The 21,582-nt window shown below is 42.4% G+C and overlaps 1 protein-coding gene across 13 annotated transcripts in view; it reads left to right on the top strand.

Annotated features, from left to right (window-relative positions):
- The window catches only part of LOC311078642 (uncharacterized protein), an 87,730-nt gene that overhangs the window by 59,136 nt on the left and 7,012 nt on the right, over positions 1-21,582 (top strand). For all 13 annotated transcript variants that reach the window (XM_084107574.1, XM_084107579.1, XM_084107581.1 and 10 more), the window contains 5 exons: positions 52-151; positions 12,428-12,469; positions 13,063-13,184; positions 13,471-13,567; positions 18,261-18,355. In XM_084107574.1, the coding sequence (XP_083963700.1) occupies positions 52-151; positions 12,428-12,469; positions 13,063-13,184; positions 13,471-13,567; positions 18,261-18,355 (456 nt within the window). The remainder of the gene's footprint in view (positions 1-51; positions 152-12,427; positions 12,470-13,062; positions 13,185-13,470; positions 13,568-18,260; positions 18,356-21,582) is intronic.

The raw sequence follows: 21,582 nt of genomic DNA, 5'->3' as shown, positions 1-21,582 counted from the left end.
GTGAATTTCATAGATTCTTTATTAAGAGGATGCATTTTCTCCCCCCTAAAGATGCATCACTATCGCAAACTCCCTGATGCCAGTGATGTCTGTGTTGACAGTGGTTTCAGTGATTCCTCAAATAAGAGCATTGGACAACCTCCTTCATTCAGTAAGTAAATTTCACAATGAATTTGAGCAACAATAGTTTTATGTTATCAGCGTTAAACATCAAATCACCCTCAGAAAATGACAATTTGTGTTTGTACTAAATTTATTTCAAAACAATCATGTTTAAAGGGAAATTAATAATACATTTAGTCCTGTGTATGTGTATTTAATATCGATTGATCCATAAATTGAATGTGCTAAAATGCATCTCGATTCTCTCTTCTGAGCTTATTATTATTTTTTTCAAAATGATTTATGATTTCATGGAATCCGAGAAAAAATGACACGCTACACGTATTTAAAGTTCATAGTCAAAGTCAATTTTCAGAAAAAACATACCTTAAAATCCCTGGTAATTAGGGCTGGGTATCGTAAAAAAAAATTCGATATCTATACCTTGACTGATGCCGGTTCCTGAACAATACCTTTTTTCGATACCAATTTTATGAGATCCGATACCAAAAATATGAAATTACATTACATATTAGCTAAAAAAAAACCTTTTGTTGGTTTGTCAGCCCAATGGTGACCCACAAAACTCAATTGTACAGTAAACTACTGGCTACAGTGTTTTGCCATTACATAACTGTTTTTTAACTTACTGTTTATTATTATTATTATTACTTTTTAAATACATTTCGTGGGTGTGTCTTTTTATCCTACACCTTTAATATGAGATCAATATCCCATCAAACGAATTGCAGTCATGGATAAAAAAATTAATAAGCATGAATCAAAAATGTAAAAACACATGTAAAAATTTATTGCACAAAACTTAATTATTCATGTTTTCTTAAAAAAATAATTTTCCTTGATTTTATTACTCTGTACTTTGTGCTCTCTTTCATTTTCTGCTCATATTTTACTCTTTTGGACGCTTCTGCTGTTTTTCTCTTCGCTCTTCTTTCCACTTTCTGCGCTTGCTCTTCCAAATGTTGTAGTTCTAGTTTCACTACTCATGCGTTGCTCATTCATATAAGTGAAGATAACAGTCAGCTCAGCTGGCAAAATTCTTTCCGTGTCAGGACACCGTTAAACTGCACGTGTGCCTGCAACTCGACCTGTTACAGATACACGTCTACCTGTCGATCCCTCTTCGTTAAATTTTTCATCCTAACGGCAACTTGTCACAGTTGTGCCTGTCTGACGATCCATCATCTTCACCTTCAATGCACTTACCTCTGGACCTGGCACCGCGAGAATTGATCTTCTCTGAGCTACACAACAGTGTTTCATCAAAGAATTCCCGATTGGAACAAGAAGTTTGAATGAATGACTCACTCGTAAAGACAGTAACTTGCCACCACCTACTGACCGTTTTACTTTCATATTTAATCTATAACAAAGATGTGCAATGTTGGTCCTAGGTGCAGAGTTTAGCTCCTCTAACCCTAATCAAACACACCTGAACCAGCTAATTATTTTCTTCATGATTATTAATATTACAGACAGGTGAGGTTTGTCGGAGTTAAAGATAAACAGCAGAACTGGGGCACTCCATAAACTACGTTATCTATACTTGATCTGTTAAATAATTTTATGTTGCTGTATTCAAAGTTAAAGGGGACATATCATGCTAAATCCACTTTTTTAGCCCTTATATGCATTTTGTTGTATATTTGGAGTGTTTAGAAGTACAGAAAAGTTTAAATTATTCTCTTCAGGTGCCTCGTTGATATCTTTATATTTTGTTTTGGTCATATTTTTCAACCTGTTCCGATTTTTCTGTTATCTATGACGTTTTTTGAACTATTGCGTCACAGTATTTGCAGCGGAACTGCCAAATAAGGACATTGACTTCCGGCCCAACACTTTGAGCAATCCGCCATTTTTATTTCTCGCTGCAATTTTGTAGTCCAAGCTAAAGGATGCAGAAGTTACGAGAGGGTAAGTTAAAATGTTCGTTTGTTGGATGTAGTAACCCACAAGCTTCATTACACCATCTAATGTAGATGAACTGCCGCGCTTGTGGCGCATGTTTAACTGAAAGAACGAGCGCAGAGAGAGACCCGGTCGCGCACGCGCTCTCTCTCTCTCTTCAGGCGAAAGTGTAAACAAGACTTCACCGTCTCCAAACTAGACGCTCTCTTGCTCTCTCTCCCTCGCACATATTAATCAAAATAAATCGAAACGGTGGTAAAAGGTCGGAAGACCAAAGTTTCATGTGTAAATACAGTAACACACCATTGCGATGCATCCATATGAAGACGTTGTTCTGCAGGTTCGTCGTCTTCATTTTCATCTCGCTCCGGCTCCGACTCTGGCTCGAACATGTAAGGCTGGCTGGACAAGTCTTCCGTTGTTGACATTTTGTTAATATCGTGTTAATAAAAAGTTTCTGCGCCGCTAGATAATCGTATCTCTGCTATCAAACTACAAAAATGGCCGAACGGGGTGGAGTTGAACCGAGTGTGGGCGGGGTATGAAGTGTCTCAGTTGTATTTAAAGAGACCGCACCAAAACGAGTTGCTCTCAGACGCACATCAGAAAAGGGGTAGAAAAGGGGCCTGTGGAGCTATAATAATGAGGAATTCAGACCCAAGCATTGCAGTTCCGCTTTATATAGACTACAAATGTATGATTTATATGTAAAAAAGAACGAAGAATTTAAAAGCATGATATGTCTCCTTTAAAGCTATATTTAAAGGAACACTCCACCGTTTTTTGAAATAGGGCTTATTCACCTTCTTTCCCACATTTAGATAGGTGGGCAAATGCATTTTTGTCTCAGTGCATGCATTGTTTTAGTTTGACAGGGTCGGCGCTAGCTTAGCTTAGCATAATGAATGGAATCATTTGTTGCCAGCTAGCATGTCCCGAGTAAAAGTGATATAAAAAATAAAAAAAAAACACCTAATTACTTCTTGTGGCCTGCGTATTCACAACGAGTACAAATAGCGATGCAGATTAACACTAGGCGATTTCCTAGGCAGATATTGACTTGAGACTATATTAGGGGGAAGCACAGGCGAAGCACTGCTACTTGAGCGCAGAGATATCACGCGATACATGAAATGTGAATATGTAGTATAATATATGAATGTGAATAAAGGTATAATATGGGTCGATCTACTGTATACATGCGTCATGTTTAAAATAATCTGCGGACTCTGTGGACAGCTGTCCATTTGGTCCATTCGGCGTGGGGCTTTTTTTCCAGTTCGCTTACTGCAGTAAAAGTTACTGCAGGATGGATCAACGCCGTGAAATCCTCGGTAGCAGTGACACCACTGCAGGCACGCTCATCTTGATCTGACGCGCTGAGCCTGGTCATCGATGGCAGAAACTTGTCCCACTCTCCACAGCACAGACACTATTTCAGTCGGCATAGATTGGCATATTCCCCCACATACACACCACCAGTTCGTGTTGGCTCTCATCCTCATGTCCTCAGACTGTTGAGCAATCGCAACCTCCTCCTCCTGTCATTCTGTTTCCAAAGCACGCAGCTCATCTTCTGAAAACTCAGGTATGGTTCTGGCTCTTGACTGTCTGAGAAGTCACCCTCTTTGTCTCTCACAAAATTAGCCATGTTCATTGCTATTCATGTACTGTAGGAAAAATAGCCGGCTACTATTCACGCTGGTATGTTGAAGGAAGTCGTGGGATTTCTACTTTCCACTGCTACTGTGCTTTCTCCTGGCCCCTCAGTGCCCACCACTGCTACTGTGCTTTCTCCTGGCCCCTCAGTGCCCACCACTGCTACTGTGCTTTCTCCTGGCCCCTCAGTGCCCACCACTGCTACTGTGCTTTCTCCTGGTCCCTCAGTGCCCACCACTGCTACTGTGCTTTCTCCTGGCCCCTCAGTGCCCACCACTGCTACTGTGCTTTCTCCTGGCCCCTCAGTGCCCACCACTGCTACTGTGCTTTCTCCTGGCCCCTCAGTGCCCACCACTGCTACTGTGCTTTCTCCTGGCCCCTCAGTGCCCACCACTGCTACTGTGCTTTCTCCGTGCCCACCACTGCTACTGTGCTTTCTCCTGGCCCCTCAGTGCCCACCACTGCTACTGTGCTTTCTCCTGGTCCCTCAGTGCCCACCACTGCTACTGTGCTTTCTCCTGGCCCCTCAGTGCCCACCACTGCTACTGTGCTTTCTCCTGGCCCCTCAGTGCCCACCACTGCTACTGTGCTTTCTCCTGGCCCCTCAGTGCCCACCACTGCTACTGTGCTTTCTCCTGGCCCCTCAGTGCCCACCACTGCTACTGTGCTTTCTCCTGGTCCCTCAGTGCCCACCACTGCTACTGTGCTTTCTCCTGGTCCCTCAGTGCCCACCACTGCTACTGTGCTTTCTCCTGGCCCCTCAGTGCCCACCACTGCTACTGTGATTTCTCCTGGTCCCTCAGTGCCCACCACTGCTACTGTGCTTTCTCCTGGCCCCTCAGTGCCCACCACTGCTACTGTGCTTTCTCCTGGCCCCTCAGTGCCCACCACTGCTACTGTGCTTTCTCCTGGCCCCTCAGTGCCCACCACTGCTACTGTGCTTTCTCCTGGTCCCTCAGTGCCCACCACTGCTACTGTGCTTTCTCCTGGCCCCTCAGTGCCCACCACTGCTACTGTGCTTTCTCCTGGTCCCTCAGTGCCCACTACTGTGCTTTCTCCTGGCCCCTCAGTGCCCACCACTGCTACTGTGCTTTCTCCTGGCCCCTCAGTGCCCACCACTGCTACTGTGCTTTCTCCTGGCCCCTCAGTGCCCACCACTGCTACTGTGCTTTCTCCTGGTCCCTCAGTGCCCACCACTGCTACTGTGCTTTCTCCTGGTCCCTCAGTGCCCACCATTGCTACTGTGCTTTCTCCTGGCCCCTCAGTGCCCACCACTGCTACTGTGCTTTCTCCTGGTCCCTCAGTGCCCACCACTGCTACTGTGCTTTCTCCTGGCCCCTCAGTGCCCACCACTGCTACTGTGCTTTCTCCTGGCCCCTCAGTGCCCACCACTGCTACTGTGCTTTCTCCTGGTCCCTCAGTGCCCACCACTGCTACTGTGCTTTCTCCTGGCCCCTCAGTGCCCACCACTGCTACTGTGCTTTCTCCTGGTCCCTCAGTGCCCACCACTGCTACTGTGCTTTCTCCTGGCCCCTCAGTGCCCACCACTGCTACTGTGCTTTCTCCTGGCCCCTCAGTGCCCACCACTGCTACTGTGCTTTCTCCTGGTCCCTCAGTGCCCACCACTGCTACTGTGCTTTCTCCTGGTCCCTCAGTGCCCACCACTGCTACTGTGCTTTCTCCTGGCCCCTCAGTGCCCACCACTGCTACTGTGCTTTCTCCTGGCCCCTCAGTGCCCACCACTGCTACTGTGCTTTCTCCTGGCCCCTCAGTGCCCACCACTGCTACTGTGCTTTCTCCTGGTCCCTCAGTGCCCACCACTGCTACTGTGCTTTCTCCTGGCCCCTCAGTGCCCACCACTGCTACTGTGCTTTCTCCTGGCCCCTCAGTGCCCACCACTGCTACTGTGCTTTCTCCTGGCCCCTCAGTGCCCACCACTGCTACTGTGCTTTCTCCTGGCCACTCAGTGCCCACCACTGCTACTGTGCTTTCTCCTGGTCCCTCAGTGCCCACCACTGCTACTGTGCTTTCTCCTGGTCCCTCAGTGCCCACCACTGCTACTGTGCTTTCTCCTGGCCCCTCAGTGCCCACCACTGCTACTGTGCTTTCTCCTGGCCCCTCAGTGCCCACCACTGCTACTGTGCTTTCTCCTGGTCCCTCAGTGCCCACCACTGCTACTGTGCTTTCTCCTGGCCCCTCAGTGCCCACCACTGCTACTGTGCTTTCTCCTGGCCCCTCAGTGCCACCACTGCTACTGTGCTTTCTCCTGGCCCCTCAGTGCCCACCACTGCTACTGTGCTTTCTCCTGGCCCCTCAGTGCCACCACTGCTACTGTGCTTTCTCCTGGCCCCTCAGTGCCCACCAGTGATGCGCGGGTCAATGTATAAACAACCCGCACCCGACCGACGTTTTCAACTAACCTGCCCGCAACTCGGACTGCAAAAAAAGAAAAAGAAAATATTGTACCCGACCCGCTTCCTGACCCGCATTTTTTAAAAGTAGTAAATGCTCATCGTAGCGTCGTTGAAAAAAAAAAAGGAAGAATATATTCTAATTTTGTCAAGAATTCTAAAAAATCGTCAATAAGCTCACTTTTAACAACAATTTTAAAAAGCTGGCTATGTCTATTTTGATGTTTCTGTGCAAGTTCAGCAGACGGTGAGGTTCGGGTTTGTTCCGATCAGACTCATTCCGCAGGGTCGCTCGCTCAACCCAGAATGGCCTGCTGGTTCGAAAATATGTGGAATAAGGGCTGCCTCCGACCAATTAATTTTTTTTCTAGTCGACTAGTAGTTGTTCATTTAAGCCATTCGTGGACAAATCACCCCTTTATATTAATTTAATTACTTAAATATGCTATAGGCCAGAGGTCACTAATAGGCGGACCGCGGTCCGGATCCGGACCCAGCCGCCGTTCTGTCCGGACCCGGACCAATAACCCATAAATTATTTAGAACTATTGACTTTTGTCGGAGCATTTCTATTTTAACCCGCGCAGCTTTTCTAGCATCTATGGTACTGGTTTAGCGCGGCCCAGGAAACTCACAGACCAATAGCATGCGTTGTAAATCATGTCATGTGATACTACTCGAGTCAGACAGCGAGAGACACACACACACACACACACACAGGGAGAGACGAGACTAGACGAGACGAGACGAACGAGAGACAACGTTTCACATGGCGTGCTCTAAAAAAAGAAAAGTGGACAGCGAAAACAGAGCTTTTAATCAAGAATGGACAGATTCTTACATGTTCATTCTTCCCACGGGCAGTTCAAAACCGGTATGTCTCATATGTTCAGAGACTGTCGCGATTATTAAAAGCGGCAATGTGAAGCGCCACTATGAGACAAAGCACAAATCTTTTGACCAAACATACCCACTTAAATCCGGACTGAGGGCACAGAAAATAAACGATCTAAAAGTTAAATATGATCGATCCAGCAGAATCCTAACACATTCATTCACTGCCCAACAACGTGCTAACGAATGTTCCCTTAAAGTTGCTTGGATTTTGGGCAAACATAAAAAAACATTTACTGATGGAGGGGTTGTCAAGGAGTGCATGAGTGCGGTAGCTGAAACCTTATTTGAGGGAAAACAAAAAGAAGACGTGTGTAAAAATCAAGCAAATACCTATGTCAGCATCATCAGCCACAAAGAAAACAGAAATATTAACCCATGACGTGCTAGCTCAGAATATACAAACTGACAATAAATATTGTTGAAATATTATTAAATGTGTACTTTCATTTTATTTGACAGTCGTCTCTTGACTAGGCTACTTACATATTTTCATACAACTACTAGGCTGTGGCACTGAATGATAACACAAGTTAGTCATTGTGATGTTGCGGACCTTTGGTTGCTGAATTTTTTTCTAACTGGACCTCTTAGAATTTTAATTGAATACCCCTGCTATAGGCTATATCCTACAGGATAATAAGCGGTATGGCCGCACGCATAAAGCTTGCCACAAAGAACCGGTTAAAGTAATGATTATTAATGTGTCTAAATTAGCAAGGAGACATTTAATTGTTTAGTAATAAACTGGTGTTTTCTGTGTCGCTGCAAAGATGAAGTTGACAATTCGGACTCGCCATGAACGCCAGAGAGAAATGCACATTTCATTTGGATTACATAATCAGAGAGTAGCCTATTTATTTTGGTTTGAATATTTTCGTTAAAAAATAGACATTTCAAACTTTCTGTAATATATAGCCTATATTTCTCAAATCTGTGAGGCACAAGCTGAGTTTCGGCGCCCTCCATTCACATGCAATGCAAGTGATCGTGCCGGCTCCTTATTACATTGCCTGCTATATATTTGCTTCTTATTCATTAAATACAGGCAATTGATTTATAAAACATTGATCAAAATTAAGATACAATTTATACACAACAAAAATCTTTTAAAAAGAGTTTTCTATAAAACAAAACTTAATGAAGTCGTCAAAATCATGTTTTACCAAAAACAGCGCCGTTGCTAGGAGGGCGCCAGCGGCTCTGCCTCGCGAGTGGATGATAGCCCTGAAGACGCCTAGCAATGATATACCTTTAGTGGTAGTATACCTTTAGTTAAGTTATACCTTAAGAGTCTTCGTAGCGTGCCAAGAGACAATGTTATCGGAAAATGCAGCCCAGGTATGATGCGTAATGGAGATTCCAAAGCGCTCTTCTTTGGTCAGAACCATGGAGAGCGATCGCGGATAGGTCCGTCCTATGCACCGAAACTTTTAACAATGCAACAAAATATTTAAAGAGCATCAAGCTAAAATCTATATTATGTATATGCACAGATAATATAACAGTAGGCTATATTAGTAAAAAAAAAATGTATTAAGTTTGATTGGATAACGTTTTTTATTTTTTATTTAACGTTTTTAATTTAAGGCCCGCCCACAATTGGTCTGGCCCATCCAAAACTGGAATCCTGGCGCCGTGCCTGGTTGGTCGTGCCAGTTTTGTGGCTATCAAATGTGTAAATAGCATAGCAAGAAGTACACATGACAAAGCCAGCACTTTGGTCATCATCTTTCATTATTTCGGCAAATGTCTCCCACAGCTTCCACTCCCCAGTCTTCACCTTTTCTCTTGCCGCCTCCATCTCTACCTGCAGACTGAGCTTGTGCGTCATCGTACTTCTTGCCAGTTATTCAGCCAATAAAGTGTAGGCCTATGTATTTAATTGAAAATTGTGCTATATAAATTACAAAGGTTTAATTAGCATCTTTATTTCAAATGACCCGACTGACCGAGACCCGAATATCATAAAAAATATTTTTGGATGACTCGTAACCGCGGGTGACCGCAGGCACCCGCTCATTTTGGATCAACCCGCACATCACTGCCAGCTACTATTCACGCCGGTATGTTGACGGAAGTCGTGGGATTTCATATGTCACGTGATATCTCTGCGCTCAAGTAGCAGTGCTTCGCCTGTGCTTCCCCCTAATATAGTCTCAAGTCAATATCTGCCTAGGAAATCGCCTAGTATTAATCTGCATCGCTATTTGTACTCGTTGTGAATACGCAGGCCACAAGAAATAATTAGTTTTTTTTTATTTTTTTTATCACTTTTACTCAGGACATGCTAGCTGGCAACAAAGGATTCCATTCATTATGCTAAGCTAAGCTAGCGCCGACCCTGTCAACCTAAAACAATGCATGCACTGAGACAAAAATGCATTTGCCCACCTATCTAAATGTGGGAAAGAAGGTGAATAAGCCCTATTTCAAAAAACGGTGGAGTGTTCCTTTAAATAAAAAATTCTATTCTCTTTTGTTTGTTTATTTATTTATTTATTTATTTTTACATATTCAATCACTCTCATTCTCATCCCCAGCCTACGGGGACCCCATATGTGTTTTCTTTCATGGCTGCTCCTAAACGGAAGCCTGTGTCTTTCCCTTGGGCTAAGTCATCCAGTATTTCATATGCAATTTGGGTTAGTCTTCGGGTTAGTCCATATGTATATCTCCACATAACTCCTTCGGGGAAAAATGTGGGTTCCGCAGCATTCTCCTTTCTAACAGAAGGACACGCTTTCCCAGTGTTATCCAATAATCTCTCTATATGGTTTATCACGGAACAACAGTGACAGAGACGCCACGTCCCGTCGCCACATCTTCTGCACTAGGACAGTCAGGTCACCGGCTCCTCAGCTAAAACCTGATGTACCTGCTGCTCATTATAGCCTACAGTATGCGCGTGCCGCGATGAAGCGCAGCTGGTGCAATTATAGCATGCCAATGTGCATTGGATCGTTTTAGTTTCACTCGAAGTAGATTGGCCTCTCTAGCGAGATTCATATTCATCGGTCCCAACGTGGCGTCTCCGTTCCCTCCTTCAGGGAACGAGGGTTACCATACGTAACCGAGACGTTTGGTATTTTATGTTCATGTAACGTTAATGTAACAGTACGCTGTCTGTTGAAGTGTGTTTTCTCAGGTTACTGATGCACGAACACAGTTTTATGTACTATTCTTACCTAATTTTCCTTTCATGCACATTAATGAAAGTATATTTTATTTAAGAACAATTTTTTGAAAAGTTAATGCACTTTAAAAAGCGAATGCCATTTCAATAAAAGATGTGATGCTTGATTTGGTTTATATTTGCTCAATGCGCTCTCTTGCACCCACTTGTGGGCATAGGAGACAATAGAGTACTTTTTCCCTATAACATTAAGTATTGCCTTTAGAATTTGAATATAATTCGAATTTTGCCAAATATTTTAGAAACAAATTCAAATTTAGCTTTTCTGCCATTTGTACAGCTGTACTGAATACACTGATGTTGCTATTTGACATATTATTGAAATAGGTCTGGTGAGAGAGCATACCCATCATTTTTGTGACAGTTTTGTTTTAGAATAGTTTAAAGGTGCCTTATGTAAAAATTGAGGTAAAAATATCCAAAAAATGAGCTACATGCATCAAAAGAATGAGAAGAAATAAGGGCGATGATGTCATTAAAAAAATGTCAAGTTATAGTGCTGCAGAGATATCAACCTCAATTAGCATTAGCATTAATAGCCACGGCCCGACAGGTGTCGTAATACCAGTTTCGGCCATGGGAGGCGGTATGCCGGCAACATAACCACCAGCCAAACATGCAATACACGAATAACTCGCACGGCTTGTGGGCGTACTTGAACCTGATGTCAATCGTGTCAATCTGATGTCAAAAGTAGCCTACTGCCCACTACTACATTCAAATAAAATATGATAAAAAAGGAACAGAACCAGAGTAAACATTGGCACTGCTTTCCATCGCTGGAGACAACTAATGGACATGAAAAAAATGAGGTTTGACTTCGAACTTGCAACATTTCGTTTGGATTGGTAAGTAAGATGCTGTTAGTATTTCGTTAGAAGTTTGTTTTATATGTTTGTGTAGATTTTCGGGAAGTTATAACATAGAAATGTATCGAAGGCTGTTCGATAAACGTATATAACGTTCATAAATACAGTATTGTAATATAGTACACATAGCACAATCTCTATTGCTCTTTTTTTCTTGCCAACTACGTGACCTATATTATGTATATTAAATGGCTTTCCTGAGGTAAATCTGACATAATTGTTCTCCAGCTGTGTTATTGACCTCTTCACGATGATAAAAAACACTGATTGGTCGATATTATGTATGAGGAATACATTTTGGTAAGTTGTAGCCTAACGTTACTGTATCTTTCAGTGTTCGTGATTTTTTTACTATTAGCTAGTAGAGATGATCGGTTCACATGCGCTAGGGATCTGTCGTGTAACATTTACAAGCGCCAAAACGGTATTTAATTGACAGAATCTGAGAGCTGAGATTTTTTTATATCATAACTAACCTGCTCTGTCTAGTCTGTCGGTCTCCGTGTCCTCTTTGCTTCGCGATTTTTCTGTGCGTGAGAAAATTGATGTGTGGGGTGAGAGCGTGTGAAAAGTGTTTGCGTGTGTCTCACGGTTAATGCGTGAGAGTTGGAAGCTCTGGTTACGTTGGCGCTAGCTTGGTCAACATCAGCGAATGCTGTCTGTCAAATTAATGTAATTCAAACTAACAATAAAAATGTAATATGAACAAAACGAATATGAACATATTCACTGGTAAAGGTGAAGGGGAGTAGCTTGAAGATATTCATACTCTAGAGTAGACCAACTCACTTTCTGGAGGTATACTGCCCCCATCTGGTATGGAATGTGGAGTATGAATTTATTTATTTTTACATAAGGCACCTTTAAGGCTCAGATTAGCAATTAATAATTTTAATAAAGTGTTATCTGTCTGTCAATCACTGTGCACATTTAGTCTGTTGAGGGCATGTTGGAAGAATAGCTACTTATTGATTATACTAAGTATTTTTATTTAATAGTATTTCTTTATTTTATTCTCTCATTTAATCATATGTTGTGTCCTTTGTTGCCTTCACAAATAAGTTAGAGATAAGGAAATGTCTCCATCTCAAGGTTTATAACATCATGAAATGATGAAGCAGTTGAATTGTTGCTGCTTGAAGCCCGACTGAGCACTGATAAAGACACAACTGAAACTATTCAATAAACAGCTCATTTTAACAATCACTTTGCCTCATTCAATAATCTCGGTCCACTTTGTTGCTAAACTACCTGAAAAAAGCCAGCATGTGCTTTGAATTTTGTTATGTGCTGCATGGTGTAACACAATATACTGTTCTGTTTCTTTAAGTACTGAATTTGAACCTCTTGTCCTATTTTCATAACAGCATTAAACAATGAAAATGATAGCAGAGCAACAGCAAGAGCAGGTGAGTGTAATTAGTCAAAGTCTGAATGCATAACAATGACTGTGAGGGTCTTTTGTGATTTGCATATCTAAACTCTTACTGTAAAAACTAAAACTTCTCTCAACAACCAGCTCAATTCATTAAAGCAAAGTAAAGAGGGCTGCAACTGATCCCGTGTGTGTGTGTGTGTGTGTGTGTTAACTGTCACAGTTGTTTCTACCTTCTAATTTTTATTAACATAAATTGTATATAAATATTTATATAATATTATACTTTTATATATTATTATATAAATTATTATTTATATAATATTATGTAAATTAAATGGTAGTTTAATTTATATAATATTGTGTTATATTGAAAATTGCACACAAAGAATTGCAACCACAACACATTAGTATTGTATACTAATAAGTATTAGTGTTAAATAAATGTATTCAATAATTAGCATTAATAATCAATAAGCATAAGGTAATCAGTAGCTACTGAATATATTGTAAATACTTTTTTTGCCAATAATTTTTTGAGTGATATTTGTATTTATATTGTTTTAGTGTTTTATATTGTTTTAGTGTTTTTCTAATGGTAATTTTCGATTTGAATCTTGATTGTAGAAGTGTTAAAAAAACATGAATACACAATAACAGAAGAACTTGGAAAAGGGATTTCAGGAAGAGCGTTTCTGGTGAAAAGTCCAGATGAAGATTTCCTGGTAGTCAAAGAGATCAACAAAGATGTAAGTACAATCAAGAATTATTTAAAGTATTGAATGTATTAATTTGGGACGGCACAGTGGCTCAATGGATAGCACTGTCGTCTCACAGTAAGAAGGTCCCTGGTTCGATGCCAACAAAATTGTATGTGTATCTGAATGTGTCCCAACTCTGGCATAAAACCTGTGCCAAATCCAAATGTGTGTGTGAAGTGAACCCTGCAACAAGCTGAAATAATGTTAGGAAGATGGAACATATTAATAAGATCCTATAGATAAACATCACATAGATTAAATGTGTTCTTTGCAGAATGTGAATTTGAATCTAGATGCAGCGAAAAACGAAATTAACATCCTGAAGGATCTGCAGCATGGATATATCGTTGGTTACGAGGACTCCTTTGAAGGTGTGTCTGTTTAAATTATAGAAAGAGAAGCATGACGATGTTCCTTCAGTCTGAAAGTAAATGTTACAGGTTTTTTGAGTGATGATTTACTTTTAATGTGTAATGTATTTTTACCCTGTACATATTAAAAGTATACAAGTAATTTTGACCTGAAACTCATTTTTTAAAACAATTTTCATCAGAGGGGTCCAAGAATACAAAAAAAGTGTTGTGGTTGAAATCTAAAAAGGTAACAAATCCTTCCCTCGCGGGTCAATTTGACCCCCGTAGGAATGAAGGGAAAGCGAGCTATGCTTCACATAGAAATAACCTAAATGATCAAAATTCAAACTAAAAATGCTAAAACTACCAAAAAAGGATGTTATAATGTCTACATGATGTCTAGGACCCAGTGGAACAGCTCATTTGCTCCATATAGAGCTATAAGCCCATCTAGATATAAGAGACTTAAGTTAAGTTGACACATAAGGTAACAGTCAACATGACGATCGATCGACACAAGGAGAATAAACAGGGAGCGAACAAGGCAGGTAACGAGGGAGGACAGGTAATGCTGGGTACACACCAGAAGATAATCGGGCTGATTTTGGGCAGATTTCCCCCCTTCCGACAATCCTAGCTGTGTCCCGATTATCTTGATGGTTCTACAGATTATCTTATCAGATTTCCCCTTGGTGTGAGGTGTGTTAAGAGTGTTCGAACCTTATCGGAAGAACGTCGGAGCCGCCCCGATCACGAATCGTAAATATTCAACATGTTTAATATTTACGATCAGAAATCCTGAAGTGTGGGGGGGAAACCCGAGGACAAACACACACACGCTCTGGAGATTATCACGTGAAAGGAAACAATATCCAATCAGAAAGCGAGATGAAGGAAGACGGAAGCATAACAAACGCAGTCATGGCGCTGCACAAAGTGAAATTGATGTGGACAGCAGAGATGGAGGATCAGCTTGTTGATTTGTGGCAACAGCACAAATGTTTATACAACTTGTTCTGTGAAAATCATTCCAAACACTATCATCGCAATTTCTTCCTGCATATCGTCCGCCATGCTTATTCTGAAGTCTTGCGAGATTTTGAGAGACTTCCTGTGTTCAGTCGAGACTCTGGTTGAAAATCTGTTGGTGTGTGGTGTGCTGTCTTTGTCACATCATGGCACACACACACTATAGGAGCAAAACGCTTAAATCTAGGATTTGTTGTCCTCATATTTGTGGTCTATCACATTTTGAAAATCTTATAAGATGTAAAAAATATTTTGGTGTGTACCCAGCATAACGAGGGAGCATAAAGGTTCTCTCTCTCTCTCTCTCTCTCTCTCTCTCTCTCTCTCTCTCTGAATCAATATTTGCTGCGATTTCTCCCTCGCTTACCGCATCTACGTTTTCTTCGGAGGACTTCTGGCGCTGCGCACAACCAAATGTGACTACAGCCTCTCACAAGTTAGAAAATGACACCACAACGCCAATCAGTTTAGCGATGTGTATACAGGAGGCGGGAGTCAGGTCTAAACTGTTTGTGTAATTGGACAATTTTTTTTTTCTTTTTTTACGACGACAAGCCGGAATGAAAACAAGCCGAAATTAAATTGGAGTAACGAGGCTATTTCTAAAATGTAAGGAGTAGAAAGTACAGATAATTGCGTCAAAATGTAAGGAGTAGAAGTAAAAAGTCTTCTGAAAAATAATTACTCCAGTAAAGTATAGATACCTCAAATTTCTACTTAACTAAGGTAACGAAGTATTTGTACTTCGTTACTTGACACCTCTGACAGTGTTGCTAATAAACTGGATGGAATTTAAGTTCTGTTGCTTTTATATGAAAATAAATATAATGAACAAGACACCCAAAGTAGCCTACTTATTTAATTCCATTCCAAATACATGTTTATCAGTCTTTTTAGCGCAATTTTCCACCAGACAAAATTGCGATTGTTAACTCATGATTTCTGTTCTGTCTGTGCGCACCAATCTTGCACTTCTATCTCCTCCTCAACCAGACCACCTAGAGACTTCGGGTTTTCGGCATTATGTTAAGGAAGGTCTAATCTCGGGAACGCACAAAAAAAAAAAAAAAAAAAAACATAAAAAGATTTACTATCTCTTAGTGTTGTGATCCCATGACGTCAGAAAATTGCGCTAAAACACTCACTGAGTTTTTATTACTTGTTTTCTTTAATACAGGCATGTTTTCTTTTTTTCTTTTTTTTTTTAATAAAAATTACATTACATAGAGATCACACTCTTAGATAGTTTGGGAGTATTCACACATAACGTACAGTATACACATAAAACATGATATCAGAGTTTTAAAATCAAACATTTTAAAAGAGAACAATACATCACGGTTGTTTAAACCAATGAGCATTAAGCTGTGACGTCAACAAGTCGTTTCCCATCATGCTTTTGATCAGCGCAGTCGGTGGAGAGCAACTGCGCTCGACTGCAGAATCCGACAAGTGCGCCTTGCGCTCGCGAGAGATTTTTGACACGTCAGCATGACATCAGAGCAAGGCGGACCGCACTCGGACACATTTCTAACCAGCATGCATCTCGCGCTGATCACCGGTGATCGGTTCTGCGCAGATTTTGCTCATCTCAAATAGGGATGGGACTTTTTCTCGACAAAACGACCGACATTCGACACATGCTCCACTCGACAAAAAAAATAGAGTGTCGACATGTCGAGGGGGCGGGGCTTGTGGGATTTCCAAATTGCATTTTTTTTTTTTTTGGCTTTTAATTTATTACATTTCCTATTCAAATACACATCATAAAGTGCCACTTTTCCCATAATGAAATAAAACATTTTAAATAAAACAATCCATTTTTTCTAAATGGGATCGCCACTTGACCGTTGACCCTGTGTGTGTGTGTGTGTGTGTGAGACAGGCGACAGAGTCAACATGGCGGCAGTGGCAAATAACAGGAGCAAGGTGTGGGGGAGTTTTAGCAAAATTAAATTAATGATAAGATAGTGAGGTGCAAATTGTGCGGCAAAGATTATGCGTTCCATACATCCACGTCAGGGATGCAGGCTCACCTCGACAGAAAACACCCGATGCCGTCAGCGACACAGAGCAGCATGGATGCCTTCAGAGTGCGAAAGCTGGACAGCCGCCGCGCAGAGAAGATCACTGGTTTAATGACTAGCTGCAAAGAAGCTCTGGCCGCCCTGTCAAGGACGCTTGTCAAAAAGTACGGGGAAGCTTGACCACTCTGAATGGTGAGTGCGCGCGCGCGCGGCCGGGACTCGCTCTCTCTCTGCTCGTGCGTGCGCGCTTAAAATTTCATATTTTGTTATGAACATTCACCCGCCAGTGTGGCGGATAGCCTTTTGAGATTTACTCGCCAAACAGAAAATCTACCCGCATTTGGCGCTTGCCGGGTGTTAATTTCGGACCCTGATGTAGAATATTTTCCAGCCTCCGCATTGCTGCTGCTCTTTAAAAAAAAAAAAAAAAAAGGCTGACAATCCGACAAAAAGTCGACACATGGAAGTCGACACAGTCGATTTCCCAAATCCCGTGTCGTTCCCATCCCTAATCTCAAACAAGCCTATTAACACGCAGCTAATGAGGATACTCATAAGCCACGTGTTCACACAAAACATTACAACATGAAAGCACACAGTCAGTGTAAAACACAAGCTGCATGCAACAGCACAAGACAAAACATGACATGAAAGCACAAAAACTTACGGACAGAAGAGCACACGAGAATGAGTTAATACTCATTCCATGCACTCATGACAGAAGACAATAGGCTTGTTTGACTTGAACCGGCGCTGCACAGACGGATCGGTGAATGACATCAAAGTACCGCGAGAGCGATTCGAGAGTAGACGGCTCTGTGTGCTTTTGAATTGCTCTCGCGGTACTTTGATGTCATAAACCGATCCGTCTGTGCAGCGCCGGTTCAAGTCCAACAAGCCTAAACACTCGGAGCATGAATATCCGAATCCCGACACAGAACTGATACCGAACATGACATTAGTGCCGGAATCCGAACACCATGCTCCGAACATGAAACCAGGCGCACAGACTAAGACAAGAAAATACAGGAGTGTCAGAGCTCTGTGACAAGAACAAACTAGACCGAAGTGACAGAACCCTGACAATGTGAGGGAAGGATGAATGTTAAAGAGGTCATTTTCCCATTGGCAAGAAGCCCTTAACTTTTAAAGAATATTGTATTTTAATGACATATAGTGCATTTATTTAAAACTGTGTTTTGACAAATTAGTTTAATAAGTGAATAAACAATGACAGAAAGATCTGAATCTTAGTATAAGAGATTATTCTGAAAGGTAAATATATTACTTGTATATGACTTTTATACAGGCATATGAATACACTACCGGTCAGAAGTTTAGAATAAATATGATTTTTGGGTCACCAAGCCTTTATTTATTTGATCAAACATACAGTGATATTGTGAAATATTTTTTTACTGTATCAAATAAATGTTTTCTATGTGAATATATTGTAACGTAATTTATTCCTGTGATCAAAGCAGTTTGACACTGCAGACTGGAGTAATGAGGCTGCTGAAAATGTTTAGGAAATAAGATAATTCCCAAACTTTTGACTGGTAGTTTATACATATTTAATTTCCTATATTTGAAAATGAAATTATTCTATGATAATACATCATTTTTAATTTTTTTGGATGTTTTTTATGATGAAGAATCCGGGTACTTTTACATTGTGATGGAGTACTGTGCAGGAGGAGATCTATGCAAGAAAATGAAAACACAAGAAGGAAGTTTTGAAGAAGAACAGGTGAGTGTTATATGCACTCTGTTGAGTCAGAGAGAGCTCATTCGCTCTAGAGCTGTTAATTATAGTATGTGATGCTCTAATTATGTATGTGATGCTCTAATTATATTTGATGATGTATTTTGTCAAAAGCATAGTTTGTTTTTAGTTTGTTTCTGGTGTAGAGCTGTTAATTATAGTATGTGATGCTCTAATTATATTTTATGATGTATTTTGTCAAAAGCATAGTTTGTTTTTAGTTTGTTTCTGGTGTAGTACCAAACTTTATCTTAATTTACTGTTGTATGTGTGCAGGGAAAGAGGTTAAAGCCAAATGGACAAACCTTTGAGAGACACAAGGGAAAATACATTTTCTTTCAGCACTGGTGTACCGCGAGCAACTCATGGCAATTAATATGCCAATGCAGTTGAGGCCCTGTCCACCTGAAACGAAGGGTCCGACCACGGGCTGAAGGTTGGGAGGCAGTGCGGGGTGATGTGCCAACTGCTCTCGAGACAGCCAGAATCAGCCAGTCGTCTACTGTAGATAGTTGAAAATATGAACGCTGTGTTCTCTGAGTGGACCAATGGCTGCCTCCACGACCTTCGTAAAGGCTCAGGCCGACAGGGACAGCCCGACGGGTAGGATTTTGTACTTGTATGCCCGTCCCTCAATCTCAAACCGCAGAAACGGTCTGTGTCAAGGAAGAATCGAGACATGAAAGTACGCGTCCTTCAGGTCGATCGCTGCAAACCAATCTCGGGGACGGATACATTAGAAAATGCATTTCTGCGTTAACATCTTGAACGGGAGCTTGTGCAGGGCCCAATTCAGGGCTTGCAGGTCCAAGATTGCCCGTAACCCACCGCATTCCTTGGGTACAATGAAGTAGGGGCTATATAACCCTGTCTTCATATCAACTGGAAGGACCGGCTCATTCGCGTCTTTTGCCAGTAGGACATCGATCTCTGCCCACAAGACGGGCATCGCAACTCCACACAGAGATGAAGTGGATGCCCTTGAACTTGGGTGGGCGCCGGGTGAACTGAATTGCATAGCCGAGTCTGATGGTACGGATGAGCCAGCAAAACGAGCTGGGAATCGCTAGGCTCCCAGGCACCGTGCAAGCTGGACCAACGGGACCACAGATGTACCCGCGATGGGGCAGCGAGGTGGAACACAGGGGCTCGGGAGGCACTGAGGCGGCCCGAAGCAGAATCTGAGTGTGTTGTGCCACACTTAACTGGTTCCAGGGTGGGGCAGAGGGTGTGTGGGAAGGCTTGGTGGCATCGCTCACTGCCCTCCGCACCCTCTTGTGACCCAGAGAAGCTGCTCTTATTGAGAATTTGGGTACCACTGACTGAGACGCCAGCGGCGGAACAGAATTTGAATAAACAAAAAGATTGTCTGCCCGGCCCTCCACCAGGGAAGAGCAGCTGACTCTGGGTCTCAGGGCTGCTAAGACAGGTGGCTCCGTCTTCCTGCGAAAGCTTGACATCACAGTAGACCTGGCTGTGACAGTTGTGTTTTTTTGTTTTTTCGCAGGGGACTAACACCCTTGGCGACAAACAGACTGAGGGGAAGCCAATGAGTGAATCTGGTAGCACATTGGGACAAGCTCTTGGTTACCTCAGCCTGTTTCTGAACTGTGGAAAACCGCTGGGCACAGTCTCCAACAGTGTCTCCGAAAAAGGCCACCTCGTGACATGCATCAAGCATCATCAACCCAGACTTAGAACTACTCTAGTGTTTTTGGCCTTCCACAAACTTGTAGGGTGGCCCTCACATGCAGGGAAGAGGCGGTCTGCAATAAGCAAAGGCGCCCCACCACCAAGGGCAGTGAGAGAGGAAAAACTTTTTTCTGCAGATTTTGGCGTGTTTGGCTTTTCATATTGGCGCCAATATGCTTCCATACTGCCAAACTTTTCCACACACATCCGGCAGCTACGGGGGCGGGGCAAGGCGATTACGCATCGCACTGCGCCCCCAGAGTAGCCCGGGAAAGTGTGGCTGTCAAGTCTGAATCTGATTCAGCATGAGCACACACACCATTACAGTGGGAACTCAGCATCATCTTTATTTCCAGAGCGTAACAGCCCTCTCTCCGATGCAGTAATCCCATCCGAAAGCTGCTAGGCATGCAAGACAGTGAACGTGGCCGTCAAACTCGATGGCACACAGCATGCTGAGCGCTCAAGCCCTCATGAGAGAGGCAAGACGAACAACATGCCGATGTGGTCATAAACCACCCACGAACACAGTGTCAGCATGTTTGTGACGCCCTAGAGGAGTGAGGGGCCTGAGGAGGTGGTCTCGTTGGGGAACGCTCACTGTAATCCTCAGATCACGAGAGCTATTAGCCAAATTAGCTCTTTTCTGGTGCAGCAGAAGAGGAACTAGACTGGGGAATAGGCAAAGGGACTGAATGACATCTTGAAAAAGATGCAGTGTCAAACCGTGTATCCTCTTTCAGGAAACCGCTCTCTCTAGTGCTGAAGCACCCAGGGATGACCACGGCTACACAAACAGGACAATAGCTGTTTCTAACATCCTAAGCTGTGAAAACAGCTGTTTTGCTCTCTGTGAGATTGCGGCCAGCACTGTCTGTGTTGTAACACCAACACCAGCTTAAAGAGGCATTCTCCTGAAGAAGCAGACTCGTCTGAAGTTAAAAGTTGAAGTTAAAACACTCTCAGATAAGATTGCAGAGCAGGAACAGCATTCGCCACTTGGCTCCGAAGCGAAAGACAAGGATGCGATGCACCTTCTGCTCATTATATGCTCACGCTGCGATGCACAGTAGCTGGTGCAATTATCACATGCCAATGTGCATTGGCTCGTTTAGTTTCACTCTAAGTAGTTAGGCTCTCGCAAGCGATCCCCATTCGTCAGTCTTGACTTGCATGGTAGTGACTGATGAAGGGGAACAATTGTTTCGCGTTCGGTGTGAAAGGGCCTAAAGACACTTTAGTTGCTATGATACGGAATATCTGCTGAACTGTTACTAGCATCTGATTTCACAAATAGTTTGTTTCTGAATATAAAAATGTCAAAACAATGTAAAGTACTTACTTGTTTTGGATGAATGTGCTTGTATTGTCATCTGTTATTGTTGTAACAGAATGTGACAGTTGGGTCTTTGTCCTCCGCTGTGATTAGATGGCTTTGTCAAGTCAAGTCATCTTCATTTATATAGCGCTTTTAACAATGTAGATTGTTTCAAAGCAGCTTTACAGAGATAAGCGTATAA

The sequence above is a fragment of the Abramis brama genome, assembly GCF_963993115.1.
Source record: "Abramis brama genome assembly, chromosome: 3".
NCBI classification, from domain to species: domain Eukaryota; kingdom Metazoa; phylum Chordata; class Actinopteri; order Cypriniformes; family Leuciscidae; genus Abramis; species Abramis brama.
This window is presented reverse-complemented; position numbering and strand designations above follow the sequence as displayed.